This window comes from Penicillium cinerascens, assembly GCF_028974065.1.
Source record: "Penicillium cinerascens strain IBT 15544 chromosome Unknown contig_5_segment0_segment0, whole genome shotgun sequence".
Taxonomy (NCBI): Eukaryota; Fungi; Ascomycota; class Eurotiomycetes; order Eurotiales; family Aspergillaceae; genus Penicillium; species Penicillium cinerascens.
Window position 1 is genome coordinate 2,479,057 of NW_026695294.1, and position 21,816 is coordinate 2,500,872.

At 52.9% G+C, this 21,816-nt stretch overlaps 10 protein-coding genes across 10 annotated transcripts; 5 read left to right on the forward strand and 5 right to left on the reverse strand.

Annotated features, from left to right (window-relative positions):
- Positions 1-257: 257 nt before the first annotated feature.
- N7498_005399 (uncharacterized protein) lies at positions 258-644 on the forward strand (the record flags this gene model as incomplete). Its single annotated transcript, XM_058452461.1, has 3 exons — positions 258-280; positions 338-520; positions 590-644. The coding sequence occupies 3 exons, from the start codon at positions 258-260 to the stop codon at positions 642-644; spliced, it is 261 nt and encodes an 86-aa protein (XP_058308999.1).
- A 130-nt stretch (positions 645-774) lies between these two features.
- N7498_005400 (uncharacterized protein) lies at positions 775-2,074 on the reverse strand (the record flags this gene model as incomplete). The annotated part of the gene is made up of 3 exons (XM_058452462.1): positions 775-1,637; positions 1,685-1,945; positions 2,002-2,074. The coding sequence occupies 3 exons, from the start codon at positions 2,072-2,074 to the stop codon at positions 775-777; spliced, it is 1,197 nt and encodes a 398-aa protein (XP_058309000.1).
- A 366-nt stretch (positions 2,075-2,440) lies between these two features.
- On the forward strand, positions 2,441-4,259 carry capA (adenylate cyclase-binding protein; the record flags this gene model as incomplete). Its single annotated transcript, XM_058452463.1, has 4 exons — positions 2,441-2,487; positions 2,622-2,877; positions 2,933-3,234; positions 3,284-4,259. The coding sequence occupies 4 exons, from the start codon at positions 2,441-2,443 to the stop codon at positions 4,257-4,259; spliced, it is 1,581 nt and encodes a 526-aa protein (XP_058309001.1).
- A 797-nt stretch (positions 4,260-5,056) lies between these two features.
- N7498_005402 (uncharacterized protein) lies at positions 5,057-7,000 on the reverse strand (the record flags this gene model as incomplete). The annotated part of the gene is made up of 1 exon (XM_058452464.1): positions 5,057-7,000. One exon carries the CDS (start codon positions 6,998-7,000, stop codon positions 5,057-5,059), a length of 1,944 nt encoding a protein of 647 aa, XP_058309002.1.
- A 1,015-nt stretch (positions 7,001-8,015) lies between these two features.
- N7498_005403 (uncharacterized protein) lies at positions 8,016-8,691 on the forward strand (the record flags this gene model as incomplete). The annotated part of the gene is made up of 2 exons (XM_058452465.1): positions 8,016-8,142; positions 8,204-8,691. 2 exons carry the CDS (start codon positions 8,016-8,018, stop codon positions 8,689-8,691), a joined length of 615 nt encoding a protein of 204 aa, XP_058309003.1.
- A 116-nt stretch (positions 8,692-8,807) lies between these two features.
- Positions 8,808-11,963, reverse strand: N7498_005404 (exocyst subunit SEC5; the record flags this gene model as incomplete). Its single annotated transcript, XM_058452466.1, has 2 exons — positions 8,808-9,539; positions 9,594-11,963. 2 exons carry the CDS (start codon positions 11,961-11,963, stop codon positions 8,808-8,810), a joined length of 3,102 nt encoding a protein of 1,033 aa, XP_058309004.1.
- Positions 11,964-12,351: 388 nt separating this feature from the next.
- N7498_005405 (isocitrate dehydrogenase (NAD(+)) IDH2) lies at positions 12,352-13,906 on the forward strand (the record flags this gene model as incomplete). The annotated part of the gene is made up of 6 exons (XM_058452467.1): positions 12,352-12,438; positions 12,515-12,580; positions 12,721-12,807; positions 12,870-12,992; positions 13,058-13,777; positions 13,835-13,906. The coding sequence occupies 6 exons, from the start codon at positions 12,352-12,354 to the stop codon at positions 13,904-13,906; spliced, it is 1,155 nt and encodes a 384-aa protein (XP_058309005.1).
- Positions 13,907-14,196: 290 nt separating this feature from the next.
- Positions 14,197-15,312, reverse strand: N7498_005406 (EAF7 family protein; the record flags this gene model as incomplete). The annotated part of the gene is made up of 4 exons (XM_058452468.1): positions 14,197-14,576; positions 14,637-14,832; positions 14,899-15,044; positions 15,114-15,312. 4 exons carry the CDS (start codon positions 15,310-15,312, stop codon positions 14,197-14,199), a joined length of 921 nt encoding a protein of 306 aa, XP_058309006.1.
- Positions 15,313-15,491: 179 nt separating this feature from the next.
- N7498_005407 (tubulin gamma complex associated family protein) lies at positions 15,492-18,403 on the forward strand (the record flags this gene model as incomplete). Its single annotated transcript, XM_058452469.1, has 2 exons — positions 15,492-15,609; positions 15,666-18,403. 2 exons carry the CDS (start codon positions 15,492-15,494, stop codon positions 18,401-18,403), a joined length of 2,856 nt encoding a protein of 951 aa, XP_058309007.1.
- Positions 18,404-18,586: 183 nt separating this feature from the next.
- Positions 18,587-21,445, reverse strand: niaD (nitrate reductase NiaD; the record flags this gene model as incomplete). Its single annotated transcript, XM_058452470.1, has 6 exons — positions 18,587-20,100; positions 20,163-20,386; positions 20,435-20,670; positions 20,723-20,981; positions 21,041-21,140; positions 21,193-21,445. 6 exons carry the CDS (start codon positions 21,443-21,445, stop codon positions 18,587-18,589), a joined length of 2,586 nt encoding a protein of 861 aa, XP_058309008.1.
- Positions 21,446-21,816: the final 371 nt, after the last annotated feature.

Sequence of the window (21,816 nt, forward strand, 5' to 3'; positions counted from 1 at the left end):
AAAAAGACAGAAGACCACGCTCAATGGGGGACAGGGAATCGGAAGACGTGCGGCCAATCTACGGGGAGAGAAAAGAGAAATTGTCGCCAGTCACGGGATTCACTGGTCGTGTGAGCTCGCACTAGTCCTTTTTGGGTTTAGTGGCTTGGCACCCGACCTTCGATTGACTGCCACTTCGGCTTCAACCCAGTCGAGAACTGCTCCCGCTTTGCCCTCCTTTTCTCTCCTACATCTCCTTCAATTACATCTCGATCACAATGGGTGGAGGTGGAAAGATCCCGTACGTTTGATTGCTCCAGTGCATACACCATGGACGCTGACGGATTTTGCTTCGCAGGTACCCCAAGGAAGTCTGGTCACCGGCTGGTGGTTGGTACGCCCAGCCTGCCAACTGGAAGGCCAACACTGCCATCATGGGCGCCTTCATGATTGGTGTAGCTGCCATCGCCTTCGGCATCAGCGCCGACCGCGAGTACCGCGACAAGATGCCCGAGCCGGGTCGCTTCTTCCCTAGCCGATAGTCAGTGCCTTTCCCGACCTGCGCCCGCAAAGCCCTCTTTATACTGACTCTTGCCCCCTTGCAATATAGCTGGAGTCGCCAGATTCGAGAACATGAGAAGCAGCAGACCGCAAACCAGTCATAGGGAAAATGCCGAAACATGGATGGAGGATTTCCAGCGTGACGGAACGTTTTCTTATTGTGTTTTTACTATCATTTTATCAATTCCCTGTGGCTGTACGACAATAGAAGGGCGTTCCTTGATCAATCATTGATCAATTGGTCAAAAGGTGTCTCTGGGGAGACTCTTCCACGGTCCTATACAATCGCTGCGTGTACAGGCGGACCCGTTCCGTGAATTCAGATTGATTCCACAATTCCTTGCCATTTCCTGCCACAGATTTCTGTGGCACCCCAATTTGTTCCACTACGAACCCCGCGGCGACAGTGGCGCAAATAAGAGCCAGAGGAAGATCTTGACGATTGCCCCAAGCCTCCATGGCTTTCTTCCAGTTCTCGGAAGGTGACAAAACAGATTCAATGACCTCGAACGGTTCACGGCCCGCAGTCACAATTCCCTGCGCTAGTGCGCCTAAGAACGAATTGCCAGCACCTGTAGGGTCCACCACAGCCGTAGAGCCCGAAGCATCGGGTTGATGATAAGCCGGAAGCCAAATTTTCTGATCTTTCGAGTAGGCATAACTTCCTTCTTTGCCTGCCCTGATGGCCAGACAACCGTCACCGTTGAGGCCAATGCCAGAGTTAATGATCTTCTGGACTAGGGCTTGGCTTTGATCACCGTCCACGGTCCATCCAGGCTGGTCGAACATCATCCCTAGTTCCATATGATTGGGGCTGACTACGTCCACGACCCGATTAGCCTCAAAGAACATTTTTTGCTCCTCTGGGGTGCAAAGATCGGGCACCGGCTCCCAGACGAAGACAGGCCGCTCTGCAGCATGCTTAGTAGAAGGCGCCTGGCCCACACGTCGCAACTCTTCTCGCCGGTGCAAGATAGCTTGCACAATAGATATGCAGCGTGATGGAGAGCAGACCATATGAAATGTCCGAGACCACACCTGCGCCTCCGAAAGCATTGAAGGCTCCAGCCTCAACTTCGGGGTCAAGTATTTGAAGTCTATATTGGTTATTCACGTGGACTTTCAACATTGTTGCTTAACTTACCTCGCTTTTCATTGGGATGATATCCATTCCACGCTCTCGTCGTAAGCCTTCCATGGTCTTCCCTGATCACACAGCTCGTATCCCAAGATTTAATGACAGCAAGAGTCTCCCGCGGGAAATCGGAGCCAACATCCACAATCCAGCTCACAGACCGCGCGTATGGAGCACCTGCTACTAAGCGAGCACCTACCACGGCGAAAGAGGCGGCACCTCCAAGGATGTTCTTGACGCCCGGTCTGGAACCACCAAATTCAATATCATCTGCGCAATGCACTGTGAGCGTTGGATCCGCGGGGTCTTGAAACTGATAAGCATACCGAGGATGAACATTCCCAGCGTGCAAAACTCGACATCACCCGGCTGGGCAGTCTGTACTTTAGCTCCAGCCATGTTCAATGAAAATCTCAAGACAGTGGTTCTAGAGGAGATAAAGAAACGAGAGTATCAGGTGCATCAAGTCCGTCGGGGAAAGCGAAGTGGATCGCGTAATCCAAATACCAAATATACTCCACGACGTCATCCCGCAGCTACGGCTCGGACGTAACGTACATACATACCGTTGCGGGCCTGGAGCTGGGACCTCAGGAGCTTCCAGACACTTCGTCTTCTTCAACTTTAACTCCCCCTGTCCCTGTGGATTGCGCGGAACAAGATCTTCTCGCGAAAATTGACCCTGGTTAACCACGCCTCCTACAAATCGATTCGCTTTTCAGCCGACCTCCTCCTACCACCCCTTTGATCAACGTGTTGCCTATCATGGCGAGCGGCGGCCATATGCATAATTTCACCACCCTCATCAAGCGGTAAGTATGGCTCTTCGCTGGCGGCCGTCTCGGTCAGTACTTGGCTGGACTTGCGTTTGATTAGCATTTCAATGTCGTCCAAGCTGTGCTACGAGCGCCCTGAGCAGTGGACTGACAACGGACCTACTTGACAGGCTCGAGGCTGCCACCTCACGCTTGGAGGACATGGCGATGTCCCTGGACGAACCCAACGCCTCGAAGAGCATGGAAACCCCCACTGCGGCTGCGTCCGCGACCCCCGAACCTCCTAGGCCCTCGCCTCCCCCTCCCGCGGCGCCCGCGCAAGCCCAGCTCCCTGAGCAGATCCAAGACTTCGACGCATTGATCAAGAAGGATGTCCAGAACTTCGTCAAGCTGGGTGAGAAGATTGGGGGTGAAGTGGCAGAGCAGGTGAGCTTCGTGCGAAGATATCCATGTTCGTATGTTTTCTGACTGCGGACTATAGTCCAAAGCAGTTCTACAAGCCTTCCAGGCCGAGCGCACCTACCTTTACGTCTCCACGAAGGCGAAGAAGCCCGAACCTCAGCCTGCGGAGCTCATGACCGACCTCCACAAGGCTTCGGATACCATCAACAACATTCGCGAATCCAGCCGCGCGTCGCCATTCTTCAACCACCTGAGCGCTGTTGCGGAGGGTATTGTGGCTCTGGGTTGGTTCTTTGAGAGCAAGCCTGCGGAGTTTGTCGCCGAGATGATCGGTGGTATTGAGTACTACGGTAATAAGGTGCTGAAGGAGTACAAGGACAAGTAGGTGTATCTGTTGCATAGTCCTCGACACCAATTAACATCTATACAGGGACCGCACACACATTGAGTACATTCAAGCATACTACCAGAACTTCAAGGCCCTCGCGGCTTATCTCAAGAAGCACTACCCTAAGGGCCTGACATGGAACGATGACTCTGGAATTAATGCGTTGGAGGCATTGAAACAGATCAAGGGTAGTCCTGCGCCTTCGCCTTCTGGCGTTGTCCCTCCTCCTCCTCCCCCTCCTGTTCCAACTGTTAAAGCTCCAGGCGGTGGTGCTCCCCCACCTCCCCCTCCCCCGGGTATCCCCCCGGCGCCCGCCCCGGCTGCCCCGGCGGCAGATATGTCTGCTGTGTTTGACCAGCTCAACCAGGGCGAGGCGATTACCTCTGGCCTACGCAAGGTAGACAAGTCGGAGATGACACACAAGAACCCCAACTTGCGAGCCGGCTCGATGGTGTCCGACCGCTCCAGCTCCTCCCGGGGTAAGTCTCCCGCTCCTAGCAAGAAGCCCAAGCCTGAGAGCATGCGGGCCCGCAAGCCCCCGCGCAAGGAGCTGGAAGGCAACAAGTGGCTAGTCGAGAACTTCGAGGGAGCGAACGAGATCATCGAGGTTCCGGCGAAGCAGAGCCAGTCGATTCTCATCTCGCGCTGCAACAAGGCCGTCATCAAGGTTCCCAGCAAGGCCAATGCTATCGCCATTGACAATTGCACTGGTCTTTCCATTATCGTCGACTCACTCGTCAGTAGCCTCGACGTGATCAAGTCCCCCAAGTTTGCTCTGCAGATCGACGGATATGTTCCGACTGTTCTGTTGGACCAGGTCGATGGTGCAACCGTCTACCTTGGCCGCCAGAGTCTCACCACTGAGATCTTCACCAGCAAATCCACCGCTGTTAACATCATGCTCCCGCCAAAGGAGGGTACCGATGAGGACACTAAGGAGTGCCCTATTCCCGAGCAGATCAAGAGCTACATTAAGGATGGTGTGCTGGTCAACGAGATCGTTGAGCATGCCGGCTAAACTTGCTTTGATTTGAAGTCAAGACCACGGGTACTTTTTCAGATTTTCGAGTATCTCCCATTCGAAGTCCGAAATTTCTCCCGCCCTAGTGGAATCTTGTTTCTCGACCCCTTTTGATCGTCTGTTGATGTACCCAGCGCCCTCTGTAGATATATGCAAAAATAAACTTCTGCCTTTCACTATATTTCTACCTATGTATCTTCTTGACACCAAAAGTACTCGGTGGTGATGAGGTATGTAGTACGCCTAGGAAAGTCTAGAAATCATTGAAAATGTGATTGAAATCTTTTGTAATATTTGCGATCTCTGCTAAACCTGCACCTGGGGAAGAGAAAGTTATGAAATGCAATGATTGAATGCGATTCTTCAAAGTAAACCGATCCGCAGTAATTGATGAGAGAGATGGGCCATAAAATTGAAAAAAAGGAGCCGAAAAGTAAAATCAGTCGAAGAAAAGAAAAGGGTATATTTCCGAAAACCAGTGCGCCTGCATATCCTAGCCGGCAAGAAAATACATTGCGACATGCAAGATGCGACAACCAGGTCACAAAGGAGATGAAAGATGCTACTGATATTGATGGTTAGTATGCGTGGATGACGACCAGCACAGCACGCTTTCGCTGTTATTTTGCAGTTTGCAGTGGATAATATAAAGTTGAGTTCTGGGTCATGGCAAGCCAAGAAGAAGCATGTAGTGTACGTGATGATTATACCGGTAAAATGGATAGCGCGAGATAGCGCTGTGGTGGATAGGCGTGGCGAAGCCGAAGATTGTGCGGGTTAGAGCTGTGGTCGGCTCAATTACTGTCGAACCTCTCTTGCTTGTGCACATCTAAGCTGCGAAGTCGCTTGGCAAGTAGGCTCTCACCGTTCTCAGAGCCTCCATTTGACGAGGAGTAAGGGAACCCTCCGTATCCGACGTCGCCCTTGTTGAGCTTGTTGTACATGGTCGAATCATTCTCGGAATAGATCTGAGAGGCGTTTGTGAGTCCCATAGCTTCGGCTGCAGTCCAATGCAGGGGACCGTCGCTTGGTGATGATACATGCGGACGGAGAAGTGTGATTGTGCCTTGGCCGGCACTCCGTCTGCGAGAGGCTTTCTCCATTGCGAGGCGTACATTGGTGGTAGACCCAGAGAGACTCGAGTCCCGGGTAGGCTTGTACGGGGTGTATCGGGGCTCTGGAAGTTGGATCTCGTTGCGCAGCTTCTCTTTGCCATCAGGTACGCGGTTGGCAAATACCACTCGAACACTGGAGTATAGGTAGAAGCGACCACGTGCCGGACAACAAACGTTGAGATGAATGAGATACCGCAAAACGGGCTTGTCTCGGGGATCCTCGGTGGCGTTCAACGATGCCTCGGGACGATCAGTTCCATAGTTCTTTCGCGCACTCAGCGGCATGTCGATTACCTGGCCAGCCGAATAGCTTCTCTGTCTGATGAAAGTCTTGGTGCCAGGTTCCATGTCGGTAAGGTCGTAAGGCACGAGAAATAGCTTGACCGCAGTCTTGTGCGGGTTCTTGATTATAATCTGAAGTTGTCCCTGCTGGGGGATTCGATAACACCCGCCTGGGGGGCATTTGGGAGATTCTGCTCTGCGGTTCTTCTTTTCTCGGCGACGTCGGGTGTCGACATCAGCGATTCGGGTTGCACCCGACTCGTCTAGGACAGTCTCTTCATGAGACTTTGGGGGACTGACATGTCGTTTCCGACGCCGTGTCGTGTTCGACTCGTCTTTGGCTAACGAATTCTCGAGGTCGATATGGCCCACGTAAGGACTCGGGCTGTCATCCGCAATGGAGCGACCATTCCCAGAAGTAGGATAGCTGTAGAAAACAGCAGGGAAAGGCACCGTCACATGCGGAGGACATTTAAGGTGCCCTTTGCATTTCCCCTTCCCGAGAACACCAATCTGCGCTGTGAAATCCAGTGGCTTGGAAGGACTCATAGACATTCGGCCTCGCAAGAGAGACTCCTCGTAGGACCCTACCATCGGGGCATGAGGCTTTGCAGAATGCTCGGAGGCAAAAGACGGCCTCCTTGCACGATAAGCGTTAGCATTACCCGTCGGGGCAAGCTGAAGACTATACGCCGAGGTTAGAGACCGACGAGGGAAGTGCTGTGGCTGGAAAAGTCCCTCGTGGTGACCGGGTTGATAAGGATTTCGGATGCTAACGGCTCGCAAATTTGGTGGTGATGATTGGAGGTGCAGAAATGAATCAGGAGGTAGGGTCCGCCGTCGGTTCGCTCTGTCGATAAACGGAGGAGGATCCCCCGAATCGACTCGAGGAGAAAAATCCAGATCGGTATTGTTCGCCTGGTGTACGAGAGGACTCGTTGGAACCTTGAGAACATAGCTTGAAGAGAATGACCCTAGAGATGGTGCTCGGGACCGGGATTGGAGCGTCATCAGCTCGCGATGATCGTCAAATGCGGGGCCCCGTGCCGGGGCCTGGAAAGCCGATGCACCAAACCATGGTGTTGTAGGAGAGGTACCCAGTTCGGGAAATGGAGACGTCGGGCTTCGCTCTGTGAATCGAGGTCGACGTGATGGGGGAGTATGCTGCGTAGAGCTGTCGGCACCTTCCCTGAAGTCGCCGGAGTGTAAAGCAGATCGAGGCCTCTGGATATCGGCCGGCGAACCCAGCTCTTCTGACGTCTGCGCATATTCTCGGCTTTCTAGTTCATGCTTTTCTCTCGGCTCCTCTGTCCCTGACTCCTCAGGTGCGGTACGAGACATGGCGAGCTTGCTGTCGCCGCTGGTTTCAGACTTCGCAGTACGTTAGCTACAGTAACAGAACGGAGTAAAAGAGATAATTGGTCGGCAAAAAGATGAAGTGAAAAAAAAAGGGAAATTAGTCAATAGGGCGTTGTACATACAGTATATCGTAGCCTCCAGGGCGATGATTCTTTGATCCTTTGTATGAGTTCCTGCCTGTCGTTGGACCAAAATTTGGCTGAATGAGTCTCTGAAGGCAACGGCTCTAGGGCTGGCCCAGCTGGCCCTGACCCGTCCAGTTCATGATGACTATATGTATTTGACCGATCCCAAGGGGACCCTGGGACAGACTGCTCGGCTTTGCAGTGGTCACTAGGGCCCGGGGAATGTCGCCGGCGATCAGGGTCATGAAATAGGGGCATAGTGGCGAGGTTTGACAGACTATGAGGTCTGAAACGCTGAGTCGGACATTGCAGTAGGCCGCCTACGTGGCGAGCAGTTTCAAAATCGGGACTGCCGTGGTGGGGTGGTTGGGATGCGGTGTGAGGATGAGCGGGTATGCCGTCAGAGGGAAGCGTTGGGACTGATTGGCAGGGAATGATGCCGAATATAGGAGAGCAGGAGCGATATCAGGGTGTGTGTCGGAGGGAGAGTCCGTATCGGAGGGTAAACGGTATGCCCAGTCACGCCTCAGGTGCCCGATGTCATTGTCGTGGGTCTCAGATGATTCATCGCCGAAGATCATGCGCTTTCCGTTTGCACTCGGAACCGGGTAGATCCGGGCCTGGTATACTTGTCGAGCTGAGAGTAAATCGAAGGATGGATGAGAAGAGTCATGAGGGTAGTGAGGCCAATAGTGTAAATACTCGACCGCGTTCTCGACCTTCCCTAGCTCCCTGTTCGTGGGGTTGCAGCCCGTCGACCGTTTTGCGGTGCTCGGACTTAAAAGATCGCCGCCTTTTTTTTTCTCTGCTTTAATTTACTCCACCAACACTCAACCACAGCAACCGGCTTAAATTCCGCGCTTGGAAAAGCCATGGCACCGAAACGCACTCGCGACGGCGATTTTTTTGCCAAAGATTCTGGGGCTGAACCCGTCAAGAAGCGCAAGGGATTCAGCGTCGGCCCGGCAAATCTCCCCGATGGCACCTATCGGCGCAAGAGTGAGTATCCGGCTTAGTTTTCTGTCGACTGCGATCGCCCGACTAACATATCCATCAACAGCCCAAAAAATCAAATCCGATCTGATCCAAAAAGCCAAAGTGAAGAAAGCCTACGCCAAGATCAAGGCACAAGAACGTGCCGCCGGAACACCCAAGTCCGTATACGATAGAGCCGACGAGGAAGATGGAAAGACAAAAGACGATGAAGCCGAGCCTGCATCTCTAGAGCTTCACCCCGATCGCGTCACGATGTTGAACGAGCCAGAGCCAGAGCCTGCTCCAGAGCCTGCGCCTAGGCCTCAACGCCGCCCGCGAGAGGATGGCAAGAGACAGAATCGCAACCCGAAGCGATCGGCTTTCACCAAGGAGATGGAGATTGCAGAGAAGCGCAAAGAGGCCGCTGAGGCCCGCCAACGGCAGCGCGAAGCGAAACAGAAGGATCGGGAGGCGATGTTGCGGGCGAAGCGGCCGGATCAGTTTGGCAAGAGGAGACTCGGCAGAGAGAGCAACGTTCTGCTCAGTCGGGTGCAGCGTATGGTCGGTCAGTAGCGAAAGAGAAGGACTACGGCGAAAATCTGTGATACCCGGTTGCTTTGAATTCCATAGGACCAAAATTGATGAATGCATTTGTTTGAATATTGGCTATCTCGCTTAAAAAAACCACTCTATGTGCCAACAGAAGTTTTGGAACCGCCGCTCCGTGATTTTCGGAAGCAGGCAAATTCACCCTTGGTACGATCTCTCAGTCGCTTCAGCACGACTCTCATTTCTCCCAGCTCGTCCTGGAGCTTGGTGCGGGCTTCGTTCGTGGTCCGACGATCTAGTTCGACGTAGATCTGGCTTTGGATGTTGGATGCTTCGTCGGTCGAATACTGTGATAATGTTTGCGCGATGAACTCGGTATCCAAGGTGGCTTGCATCAGAGCAGCAAGTGTGAAGCTGGTTCGAGTTCGGAAGGCAGCCAACAGAGACGAAGAGACTTTCACTAGGAGGTGGGTGAGCACCGTCGATAGGAGAGACGACGGGGCATTTGGTGAAGAGCGGCTGGAGCTGGCGTTTACGCTAGAGGGGACGGTCGTCGAGATCTCGGTGTGGACCAGCACAAGAGTCAGCATGATATTGTAGACGTAGGGACGAACTTGATCAGGTCGATCGGTCGACGGCACCCAGTCGGCTGCCGCAATGCCGTTGGTGATCGTCTCATCCAAAGTAGCGATAGTTGGTTCGGTGTATGACTGGAACAGGCGGCCCTCGATTTGCTTGAGAACATCCCGGACAGTCTTGCCCTCTTCCGTCAATTTGACCGAGAAGGAAGTCTCAAAGTTGGAAATTAACTGAGGCACGTATTCGGCCTGGAGAGCTTTGAGATTGGAAAGTGTGAGGAGGATTCGGACATTCTGTATCGCCTGTGAGTAATGGAGACTGCGGGCACCGTAGAATGAAACACTTACCCGGTTGCTTGAATCCACCGAATCTGCAGCAAGGACAGACAAAGCGGCATCAAGTACCTGGCTCGTCATGACAGGTCTGGAAATGACCCACTCGTTCTCTTCATCCGAAGCCGTCAGGCTCTCTGCGTTCTCAACCAGCCCACTGAGTGCCTTGTAGACACTGGACACGAATTGAGTGCGAACCATCTGAAGCAGCTTCGCAGGAGGCGGAGTCACGACATCCATGGACCCTGATTTCGTCATGGCCTCGGAAATGTAAAGAATCTTCTGCAGACCACTGAGATTGGCGCTCTCAAAAGCGACCAAGAAGCCCGGCATCTTGGTCAAATCTCGTTTGTCCGAATCACGCGTCCAGTCTTCCAACATCTTGCAAACCTCCGCATCCTTGCTCCACGTAGCGCATGCCACCCGAGCACACCGCTCGCGAGCAATACTCACAAGAGCCTTAAGGAAATCACGAGTTGGCCCAGCATTACTGACTGGGTGCAGAGCCGCCATCTCACTGGCGGCGGTACCAATAATGACAAGGAACTTGCCAAGGTAGTGAGCACCGCTCAGCGAGTTGGAAAATGGAGGCCAAAAGGCAAACTCTTCCCAAGGTTCTCCTTTTTTAGGCACCGGGAAGGGCAAGTTCTTCGGGTCCAATTTGAAGCGGGACTCCGTGGGAGTGATACCCCTCGAGGCCGGGCTCGTGGGACTCGGTGGAATAGGAGAGGAAAGAAGTGATATGTCTTCAGTCGGAGGCTCATTGAAAAGAGACAGAACATTTTCGCGGATCAGGTTGACCAGTTCCACAACACCCTTTTCCAATTCCTCGACGTTCTCCCGAGAAAGACGATGGTGTTTTCGGCTCTCGCCCTCGAATCCGACAGGAAGAAGGCGTTGTCGGCTGCCATCGATAAAGGACTGGGCAACTTCCCAAAAGTCCAATACCTCGCCTAACAAGCCACTCTGGGATGAAAGAAGACGGGTCAGGAAAGCCTGGACACAATCCCACAGCTCGATGACATGATCTGTATCAAGCCTTTCGGGGAATTCTGCAGAGCCATCACGAGGGGCCAGGCGAAGGTAGGACGCGGTGACTTGAGGCGAGGGTTTGTCTCCTGCGGCAAGCCTGCGTCGCAATATTTCGATCTCCACCTTGCAGCGCTCACAGAACGAAGTGATTTTGGTCTTGAGGAATTCAAGTCGGCTATGAAGCCATGTCCAGATGGGGTTATCATCGACGCCCAATTCCAACAAAGCTCCAATAAGCTCCATATGTTCCTCCACAGGACCCGATGCAGTGCTTGTGGTCGATGTAGTCGGCGCGTCGCCGAGCCGTCTCCAAAGCTCACCCTTGAAGGAACGAATCTGCTGGTCGACATCCATCCACATTCGCCCCATGGCTAAGATCGTATGTGTCTCGAGGTCGTTCAGCTGCCGGCGGCTGCTGGAAGCCTGCTCCACAATGCTCTCCGCCCGATTCGCCAAGGTCCTCGCCTTGGTGTATTGCTCGAAAACGGAGTCATAATCGCGTTGCTGGATGGATTTGGACAACAAGCTTCCAATTTCGTAAACGTCGCGGTGCTTCTCCATGGTGTCCACCACGGACTTGAGCATTTGCTCACGGTCCCGACCTCCGAGAGCAGGTCCCCACACTTCTTCTGCCTTTACGGATGCTTCCAGCAATGGGTCTCGAATGCCTCTCATACCGTACTCACTTTCCTTGGTCAGCGCGGTTTTCCGGGCAGGACCCATCGCCGGAGAAGGAGACGGGCCTGCCTGCTGACCAGAATAGCTCCGGTAATGCCCTGACCTGCGAGCAGACAGCCTTTGGTCCTTGGGTACCCCTGTATCTCTCATTTCCGTGTATACACTATCGATGGTTGCCTTGGCGCGAACGAAGCGCTCGAAGTTTGCCTCGACTAGAACTTTCAGCGACGCCGACTTTTGATCGATGGACTGCGACAGATTGGCTAAACCAGCCACGAGGGATTCGATCGAGTCCGAGTGGTGTGCTTGAGACAGGAAGAGCGCGGGCGAGAACGAGGTCGACGAGAGCAGGAATCGCGAACGCTTACCCCCCTCCTCTTCTAGTCGCAAACCTCTCTGTTTGAGGATCCGTAGAACACTGTCGCCAGTGCCCAATGGGTCGGGCTCGTCATTTAACGCATTTTCCCTGCCATCCTTCCCTCTGCGAGACCCGAGGTTACTCCGCCAGTCGCTCGGGGTACGTTCTAGCGCGAAGTACCGCGACTTGCGGGGGCGGGACTTTGTTCGTTGAACAGGTTCCTCATCCGACTCGTCGGCCTCATTCAGCGCTGCCGGCCATTCCTCGGGGAACTCCTCGGGGAGGTTGTAATGACTGACCACGTTGAGGTCAGCCATGGTGTGCAGGCTGCGGTTGGTGCTGGAGCTGGAGCTCGCGTGGAGTGGGGACGGGCCAAATTGAAATGGGGGTTGGGGTTCAAAGTTCAGGGACAGGGCTGAGCAGAGCCTCCTGCAGGAGACTGCAGCTGTAGAGCAAGAGAACAGTCAAGTCAAATAAAGAAAGCAATGAGCAACGATAGCAAGAGGGGGAGCCGAACACCAATGACGAAGGGAGGAGTGGACTCGGGCTGCCGGGGACATCAAACCACCAATGCGGTCTGCGTCCCGGTCGGATCGGGACGGCGGCGCCGAGAAACTCGATTCTTTCGTCCCTTTCCCCTTCTTCCTTCTCCTTCCCCACCACTTCTTGACCTATCCTCCTAACTTTTGCCGGGTCCCGTTCACGATGCTCGCCGCTAGAAACTTCACTGCTGCTCGCCAGTGCCTGCGGTCCGTCCGTGTGGCCCCCAGTTTTGTGGCCCCCATTGCGCAGGTAACTGAACCCCCCCCTCTCCCCTCCCCTACCGATAGGAGTATCAATTGGCTAATCTTCGTTTGTCTGATGATAGATCCGCGGCTATGCTGTTTCTGCCGATGATGCAGTCGCCAAGTTCAAGGGCCAGAAGGGCTCCGATGTACGTCGTCTCCCAGCGAAATCTCGTTTTTTTTTCTTCGGTGCCGGCGCGAGCCGCGCAAACCAAGTCGACCGACAAATCCCCATGCCGAAGGATATTTCACAAAGCGACAATACTGATTCGATATTTTGGTAATATAGGGCAAGTACACCGTTACTCTGATTGAGGGTGACGGCATTGGCCCTGAGATCTCTCAGTCTGTGAAGGATATTTTCGAGGCCGCCAAGGTACGAACCCGTCGCAAACCAATCTTCTCTGCGACGCGATTGTGATGCTAAGCTTTTCCCAGGCCCCTGTCAAGTGGGAGCCCGTCGATGTTACCCCCATCCTGAAGGATGGCAAGACCGCCATCCCTGACGAGGCCATCAAGAGTGTCAAGAAGAACTACGTTGCCCTGAAGGGTCCCCTGGCCGTACGTTCTCTCTCGTAACGCGATTAGTTACTCCGACTCGGCAATACTGAACAATTGCTTTTTAGACCCCCGTCGGCAAGGGCCACGTCTCCCTGAACCTGACTCTGCGCCGTACCTTCAACCTGTTCGCCAACGTCCGTCCCTGCCGCTCCATTGCCGGCTACAAGACCCCCTACGATGGCGTCGACACTGTTCTGATCCGTGAGAACACCGAGGGTGAATACTCTGGTATCGAGCACGTCGTTGTGGATGGTGTTGTGCAGAGCATCAAGCTCATCACCAAGGAGGCCTCCGAGCGCGTCCTGCGCTTCGCCTTCCAGTACGCCGAGTCCATCAACAAGAAGAAGGTTCGCGTCGTGCACAAGGCCACCATCATGAAGATGTCCGACGGTCTGTTCCTCAACACGGCTCGTGACATCTCCAAGGACTTCCCCGATGTCGAGTTCGACGCCGAGCTGCTGGACAACTCGTGCCTGAAGATCGTTACCGACCCCACCCCCTACAACGACAAGGTCCTTGTCATGCCCAACCTGTACGGTGACATTCTGTCCGACATGTGCGCCGGTCTGATCGGTGGTCTCGGTCTCACCCCCTCCGGTAACATTGGTGACGAGTGCTCCATCTTCGAGGCCGTCCACGGCTCCGCCCCCGACATTGCCGGCAAGGGTCTTGCCAACCCTACCGCTCTGCTCCTGTCCTCCATCATGATGCTGCAGCACATGGGTCTCCATGACCATGCCGGTCGCATCCAGAAGGCCATCTTTGACACCCTGGCTGAGGGCAAGGTTAGTTTTCCCTTTTTTAACCCTGATTAAAATTATTGCTAACGATTTCTCTTTTAGACTCTCACTGGTGACCTTGGTGGCAAGTCCAAGACCCACGAGTACGCCGAGGCCATCATGAAGCGCCTGTAAAGTACATTGCTACTTGGATTTCCTGTACTATGACCTTTTGATCTATTCCCTCTGTACCCTCGAACGACATTAGACTTCCTATAGCGATCGAAATTTACCTACTTGTGTATTTATGCCAATGCTATTTGTAGTGTCGAGTTCCCTCGAAGGACGTTGATTATCAAAGTAGGTTTTCACACATGCAGCCTCCATAATAATTGTACAAGGCACCGAATCAAGGCAACCGCAAACGCCCATCCGAGGATCCGTAGGTATCACAGCTGCAGAAGTATAAACGGAATGAAAGCACATCAACGTCGACGATTCGTTCGACGCGTCCCGGTACTCGCGGAAGCCTTCTTGTCCTTCGACTTGGACTTTGATGTTGACGTTGACGTTTTTGCCCGCGTGCTTCGCGAACCGCCCTTTTCTTCCTCCTTTTCTTCCTCGGCTTCTTCTTCCTCGCCCTCGCTATCCTTCCCTCCATCAGAGCCCTCATCGCCTTCTTCGTCCCCTTCATCATTGGCACCCGTGTCCTCTCCATCTGATTTGCCCCCATCGTCGGATGCTTCTCCTTGACTACCAGAGCCAACTTCGACATGAAGCTTTGTAGACCGTGTTTCGCGCGCAGCTGATCGGGTACCGCGGGTGGACTTGCGGCCTCGTGAGGGAACCGGGGAAGAGCGAGGCTCTGTGTTGGGCTTGTTTAGCGGATGAAATGAGGCCCTGTGGGAACGATGTCGCAGCTTACCGTCTGTGTCTGCTACAGTGCTGCCCCGTCGCGACTCAGCGTGGCGGCTGGTCACAGGCGAGGAGGATCCTTCCGCTGCTAATCGTCTTTCGAACATCATGTCGCCATATTCATCGTACGGGAGTTCGAATGGGCAGTACATTTCACTTTTTTCCTCGTCCTCGTCGTCGTTGGTGTCTCTGATGACAGAATTTTCCTGCGCGATCGATGCACGTTAGCGAGACTGGTACTCGTGGTGCAATGCGGCCGAGGATTGAATTACCCGCTCGTCGAGAGCCTCGAGGTTGTAAAGTGTGCCTAGCTTCTTCCATATCCCCGGGATGCGCATATGGTCTGCCGTGGAGGGGCCATATCCTTGGCTCTTCAAGTAGTCTGCAATTGCAAGCATACGGAAGTGTTTGTGGACGCCTTGAGTAGAACGTGCATTAGCGCCAGGGCCATTGCCAAATCAATGTGTCAATAGCATCATCAACTCACCAACTGGCTTCCATTTGATGATTGCCTTCAACAGTGCAGTCTCCTGCTCATCCGTCCAGGGATCTGTAAGGAAATCGTGTTCGGGTTCAGGCTTTCCGGCGCTGTCGCTTGACCCGGGGGTATTCACAGTGGATTGCACCGCAGCGTCATCTTGTGGCGTGGTGGAATGCGCGCGCTTTGCCTTCTTGCGAGGAGGCATTGCGAACTGGAGTAAAGGTGGAATTGTCGTTGACGAAGACATCGGAATGACGAGCAACTCGCGAGTTGCTGTTATCGCCTGGTCCGTGCACGATAGCCATCTGTTCGCGCGGGACCAAATCAACGAAGCGCCCAACACGCGTCCAATACATCCTGCGCGATCTCGGCTATGGGCTCGCGATGGATTGTGACCGTGAGCTCGATCCTTTCTCCAGCGAGAGTCTCTGGAGACTTTCAAGGTTCAGCTTAGAGGCTCTGCAACCATTGGAGACTCTACCGTGGAACACGGAATTGCCTGGTACGTAACCATTGATCCAGCTGGAGACAACTGACTGACATTTACAATTGGAACAGATGTTTCGAGCTCCCTCATTCACCAATCCGCTGGTACAATCGACAAGACTGATGCGATATGGAAACTGAACTTGTTTGCAACCGACCTCGAACTGCCCGCGTCGGCTCCTGATTCAATTGTCGACCCCTCGATAGACACCGAGTCCGATGCGCCGAGTGAACCATTGCCAGAGCTCGAAGGATTTGACATATGGGCGCCCAATCTTCTGCAGGAGGAACCCGGCCATGTTGCTCCACTCAGATCGTGGGAGAGATACCTCAACCGGTCGTTTCAAGAACCAGTGTCGGCATATTTCAGTGAATCGGGTGCCAAAGGCTTCGACGCTGCGCTTGCGCGGCAAAGCACCAAAGACCGTGATATTTCTGGCCGCCTGGTTCGAAACGACGTCTTCATCCGATCACTGTTGCGCCTTGGACTTGGATGGAGCTCGGCATTCTTCCGCTTCAACCACAAGAAGATGGCATTCGAGCGATACATGAAGGATATTCGTGTCTCCGGTGTCAGTTTGAAAGTTTTGGACGCTGCGATTACACAGGTACTGCAATGCGGCACCAATATGCAACGCATACGAACGTTTGTTAGGACTCCGGCGGCCAAATCCGAGGACTTGTCAGCTATATTCACTTTGCGTGGTACCGTCGCCGTGATCATCTACAATCTCGAGGAACAAATTCTCGCTCATTCTAAACATGTCGTCTCGCTTCTTCAGGTCACGACGTTGTTTAGTCGATGCGGTGACTTAATAGGCGCCCTGGCTGAGTTTGTTGATGCAGTCGAGAAAGCTGTCACAGACGCTCAAGTGATCTCGGGCGCTATTCAGTGGGCCACCATCTTCGCTCAGAAATTTGGCTGGATGGAAAATCTTGTACATGAAGTCGTTGTTCGAGTAACAGCGCCGTGGTTTGGTTTTATCGAGGGTTGGATCGGCCTTCGCCCCGAAGAATCAACACTGAATGAGCTGTTGGCTAGTGGTCGGACCTTCGTTAAAGAAGAGCATCACGAAGACCCCGGCAGACTCAAGGCGAGGGCCTCGCGAATCGATTACACTTACCTTGGGTCCCACATGCCATCATTCATACCAGCAGACCAAGCGCAGTCGATATTCGAGAGTGGCAGAAGTCTGCGTCTCCTCAAGAGGTCCCACCCACAACACCCCATTGCCCGACATGATGTTCTCGCCCGGACAGGTCGTCTCCACCTTCACTATGCGACCACCTGGGCAGATATCGAGGTCATCCAAAAACGAGCACATGAATACGAAGCCAGACTCCGTGCCGAGATTCTAAAGTATCATGAAGGGGGTGCGGCTGCGCAGCTTAAGATTGTTGATTCCTTCTGCAGGGACGCTGGCGAATCGAATACAAATGACATTGTGAAGGAAACCTTTGAGCTATTTGACATTGATGATGAGAGACATGTCTCCGGATCTATTATGGATGAAAAGGCCCTTTCCAATGACAAAGTCAGCCAGATGCTTCAAAAGGCCAGAGACCCCGGTCCCGACTCCATTTCCTTCGGCAATCGTTTCGGGCCGGAATTGGCATCAAGCCTCTATCTCTCTCTTGCTCCGATTATTTCATCTCAGGCTCAACTCATTGACTTCTCATGCCTCCACCATCTTTTCAAAGAGCATGACGTTCGGCACCATTTGAGCCTTCAATGGCGATTCCAGCTATTGGGGGATGGATCATTTGCATCACGCCTCTCGAATTCTCTGTTCGACCCCGAAATGGACAGCGGCGAACGCAAGGCTGGTAAAGTACGCGGCGGTGTGCACACTGGCTTGCGTCTAGGCAGTCGCGACACATGGCCACCAGCGAGCTCAGAACTGCGGCTAGTTCTGATCGGAATCCTTGGAGACTGCTATTTCTCCGACACGGAACCCGAACAGACCGAAAAGGCACAGAACGAGAAAGAGAACGAGCTCCCAGGTGGACTCAACTTTTCAATTCGAGAATTGACAGATGAGGAGATCGAGCGATGCAAAGATCCCAATGCCATAGAGGCACTCGATTTTCTCCGTCTACAGTACAAACCCCCAGAGGCCCTCGAGGCACTCATAACAGCTCGGTCTCTGAAAAAATACGACCGTCTTTTCAAGCAGCTGCTCCGCCTCCTTCGCATGGTGTCGGTTGTCAAAGGACTCGTTCGTGACTCTACTTCTCGAGAATCCCTTTCCGGGGATGTACGTAATGTGTTCCAGAAGTTCCGGATTGACGCACAGCACTTCGTTCTTGCGGTCAGCGATTACTGCTTCCACATCGGTATTGGGTCTATCTGGAGCCTCTTCCAAGGAACACTTACAAGAATCGAACGCTGTCTTGATCGTGGCGACATCGATGGCACAATCGAAACCGCTCATTCCGTACCTCGCCTGCGAGATTTCCATGAGGACATCCTCGATCAAATGTTGTTTGCTTTTCTTCTTAGCAAACGGCACGCGCATGCTGCAAAGTTGCTGGACAACATCTTCAGTGTCATTCTCGCATTTAGCCCATTATCCAAGGCGGAAGGGATGAATGGCCTCCGCCACGAAAACGAAGGCGCTGCTCTTCATTTGTATTCCACTTTTCGGAAGCAGACCTCGGCCTTTGTGAGCTATTTACGCAGCTTGGACCCTGGGAAATCCTCTGCCAAGTCCATGGCAAAGTCCGGAGCGGCATTCTCCTTACAGAACGAGCCGACCAGTATTTTTGAGCATCTTCGAGTGCGCTTGGACGTGAGGGATTACTATTAACCTGCATGAGATTATGTTACCATCCGCGATGACATGTTACGAATCATGACCTTGTTATCTTTATCAAAATTCACACTGTTGTATACCCGGTGCTTTGAGGTCCCATGTCTGTACAAATTCAAACTCCACTCCCGCCAAAATTCACAGAATATGGTCAAAAGGGATATATGGTCCTAGCAGAAACTAGAAAAAATGAAGATCAGACTCTGCCCAACCGTGGTCAAGAAGAATCTTCTTAGCCGATTTCTCCATCGCCTCCGGTCCACAGAGAATAGCCATGCTTTCATCTTCAGGGGACGCATACTCCTGGAGTAACTCCTCAGAGATACGTCCTCGCCGGCCCTTCCAATTTTCTGAGCCTTTCGTCAGGGTGTGTACGAGAGTGCACTTTCGACTTCCCGCCGCAACATAAGCATCGAGCTCGGCCCGGCACAGGATGTCTTCTTCCAATCGGTTCCCGTCGAGCACAACACAAGTTGTAGGATCTTGGGGGTCTTGCATGACAGCACGCAAAACTTGGAATATCGGCGTGATACCAGTTCCTCCACAAATCATCTTGAAGGAGCGGACCTTGCGCTCCTTGCCGCTGATGAGCACTCGGCCGTTTCCAAGATACTCGAATCTACCTGTGGGCCCCTTGCAGTCTATCTCTGCGCCTAGGGAAAGCTTATTCAGAACCATGGTCATCTTGCCGCCCGGTATTGTGTCGGATTGAAAGTATATTTTCACCAGCAGCTCCATCTTCCCTTCCATGCTTGTGCTGGAGATCGGGGTATAGGATCTGATGATGGGGTCTTTGGTAGCGGGATCCAAGACCTTGATCATCAGATGCTGGCCAATCGGCAGACCCAGAGATTGTTTTTCGTGTTCCAAGTCGAAGACAAATATTCGGGTATCCCAAGAGACATTCTTCACCTCTGAAAGCTTGATCTTGGACCAGGCCCGGGACTGAAGGAAGACTGGTCGCGGCTCGTCAGAGGCTGGGCAAACATTGTTCTTCAATGCCTCAACAGAAGCCTTGTCCAAGGTACCAATATGATAGTCGGGCATCATCATCTTGGCCGTTTCACTGTGGATAGCAAGGAAGTCCTCCGAGACATCAAGTCCAGCGGAGGAGGAAATACTGATGGCTCCTCCGGGATGGCCCTCCAGGAAGCCTGTTCCATCATAAACTTCCCCGTTGACAACAAACCAAGGTTTCTCGGCGCTGCTATCTGCCTTCAGCTCTTGAAGATCAATCATTCGGCTCACGCCCTCTTTTTTCATATTAATCTCCTTCACGGGCTCGGGCTCAACAGGGGCTTCGCCCTCTATCCGCTCGCCCCAATTGCCGTTGGTCAAATTGCCGCCTTCCTTTTTAGCCTTCTCCATCCACCCTCCAGCCTTTGCGGGATGTGTCGGGTGCTCGAACTTCAGACAACCACCTTCCTTCGTGATTGTTACTCGGAACCACGGGTTGTTCATCATCCCCAGGACGGACCAGTACATGTCACGCGGCTGGGCGGTCAATGCTTCGTCCATTGCCCTGACCAGTATCGCTCCACTATCTTCAAGGTCTGCTACCGGGATATCCAGAGACCAGAAAGACCAGCAAAAGCAGGATTCTCGCTGCCACATGTCGACCTTGCCGCCGAAAAGGTCGCCTTCCCACGTGCGGTACTTGTCTTCTGCATATTCGATATCGGCAAGTCTCCATGCTGGAACAAGATTCGCCAATTAGTCTCTTTGGACAATCAATGATCTGAGTGGGTGAACATACTATTGCCTTTATCCAAAGATATCTCTACTCTAGTGATCCTCCGACCACCCCCAGCATATGCATAGCCCTTGACAGTATACGTTGATCCAGCCGTAGCAAGGTCCAACTCCTCTTCATGTTGAGGATAAACTGCCACAGAATTAACATTGAGGTCGTAAATAGCATATCGCTCATCGGTCCACCAATTCTTGTCCTGTGCAGACATCTCCGGGGACACCATAGTTCTGCGCACGTGTTAGAGCCTTCACGAGCCTTTCAAGACGACGACTTACGGTAGCACTCTGTTATCATAAATGTGATACCAATTATCACTCGGTTTATCAGTCAATATCAGTCTCTTCAGCCACTTGACGCTCCGCCCTCCAATCTGGCCGGGGACAACAGCCCGTAATGGCCGGCCGTGATCTGGTCTCAGCGACTCGCCGTTCATCTTGTGAGCCAACATGATTCCTCGGTTGAAATCCATTGCCCAGTTTAATTTGACCGATGTGCCATAATAACCGTTCGGCTGGAATGGTCAGTTTCTTGGTCGTACTGTGAAATGAGATGGATGCTCTCACCAGTTGATCTGCTCCCTCCATGCACACGTATTTGGCCCGCCGCATGGGCTTCGCCCTACGCAAGATATCGGCCATCATAGGCCCCGTGAACAGAGCAGTTGAGAGTCCAGCTGGACCCCATGAGAAGCCTTTTGACTTGCGGACTGTGTTTTGTTCCTTTCGTCTGTTGCCGGCGCAGACGAGGGTGATCGGGGCGGTGATTTGGTCGTATTTCTGGAGAATATCTCTGAAATTTAAGACTATGGGATTCTCGACCAGTCTGCTTACGAAGTTAGTCTTCGTCGATGTTGCACAAAAGGAGTAAAATCGGTCTCTCACCCTTCAACACTCAGTTCCCAATTTGGGATATCCTCATCAAGGACCTGAGGTACAGGGCCGTGATTCCGGACATAGAATAGCTCGGGGGATGTGAGAAACCCTGGCCCAATTAGCCCAATACTCCAAAAATTTCCCTTTCAATAATCTCATACCTTCTTTATAGAGAGCCGTAAGTGGCGGCTCGACATTGAATGGATGCACACCCGTCAGGCGGATAAGTCGTGGATCCCGAGGAACATGGCTATCGGGTGTGCCTTTATCGAGATCTAAAATCGACGTTGGATTGACTGACGGAGGCGGAAGAGGGATATTTGGTTCTTCCGGTGTTGGAAGATCGTGCCACTTGATGTGTTCCTTCAAAGGACTCTTGCCGATCTCAACAGCGGTCTCGGTAATGGTCGCCATCGTGAAATGCGAGGCGTACCACACTCGCGACGAATACTTCCGGTTTGCAAGTACCGGTATCGTTCTGATATGAATTTAGAATACCACTTTTATCAATAGGTCCAAACCCATGTAGGAGTAAGCGAACATAGAGTAGTATCGGGCCGGGAGAAATAGCGCGATGCCACGTCAGACGCCCCCACAACCCCAATGCAAGACATTTCCGCGGATCAAGTGGAACTCCAAGTAGATCCACTGATGCCAGAAATACCTAACCCGCGTGATTAATTAGCCTTCAAGTTAGTGCAGTTCATGCCCTTATCGCTAGCTAGGTCGGTGGCCAATAAGAGCACGGATGATTTTATCTCTGGAGCATCTTTCGATCTCCGCGG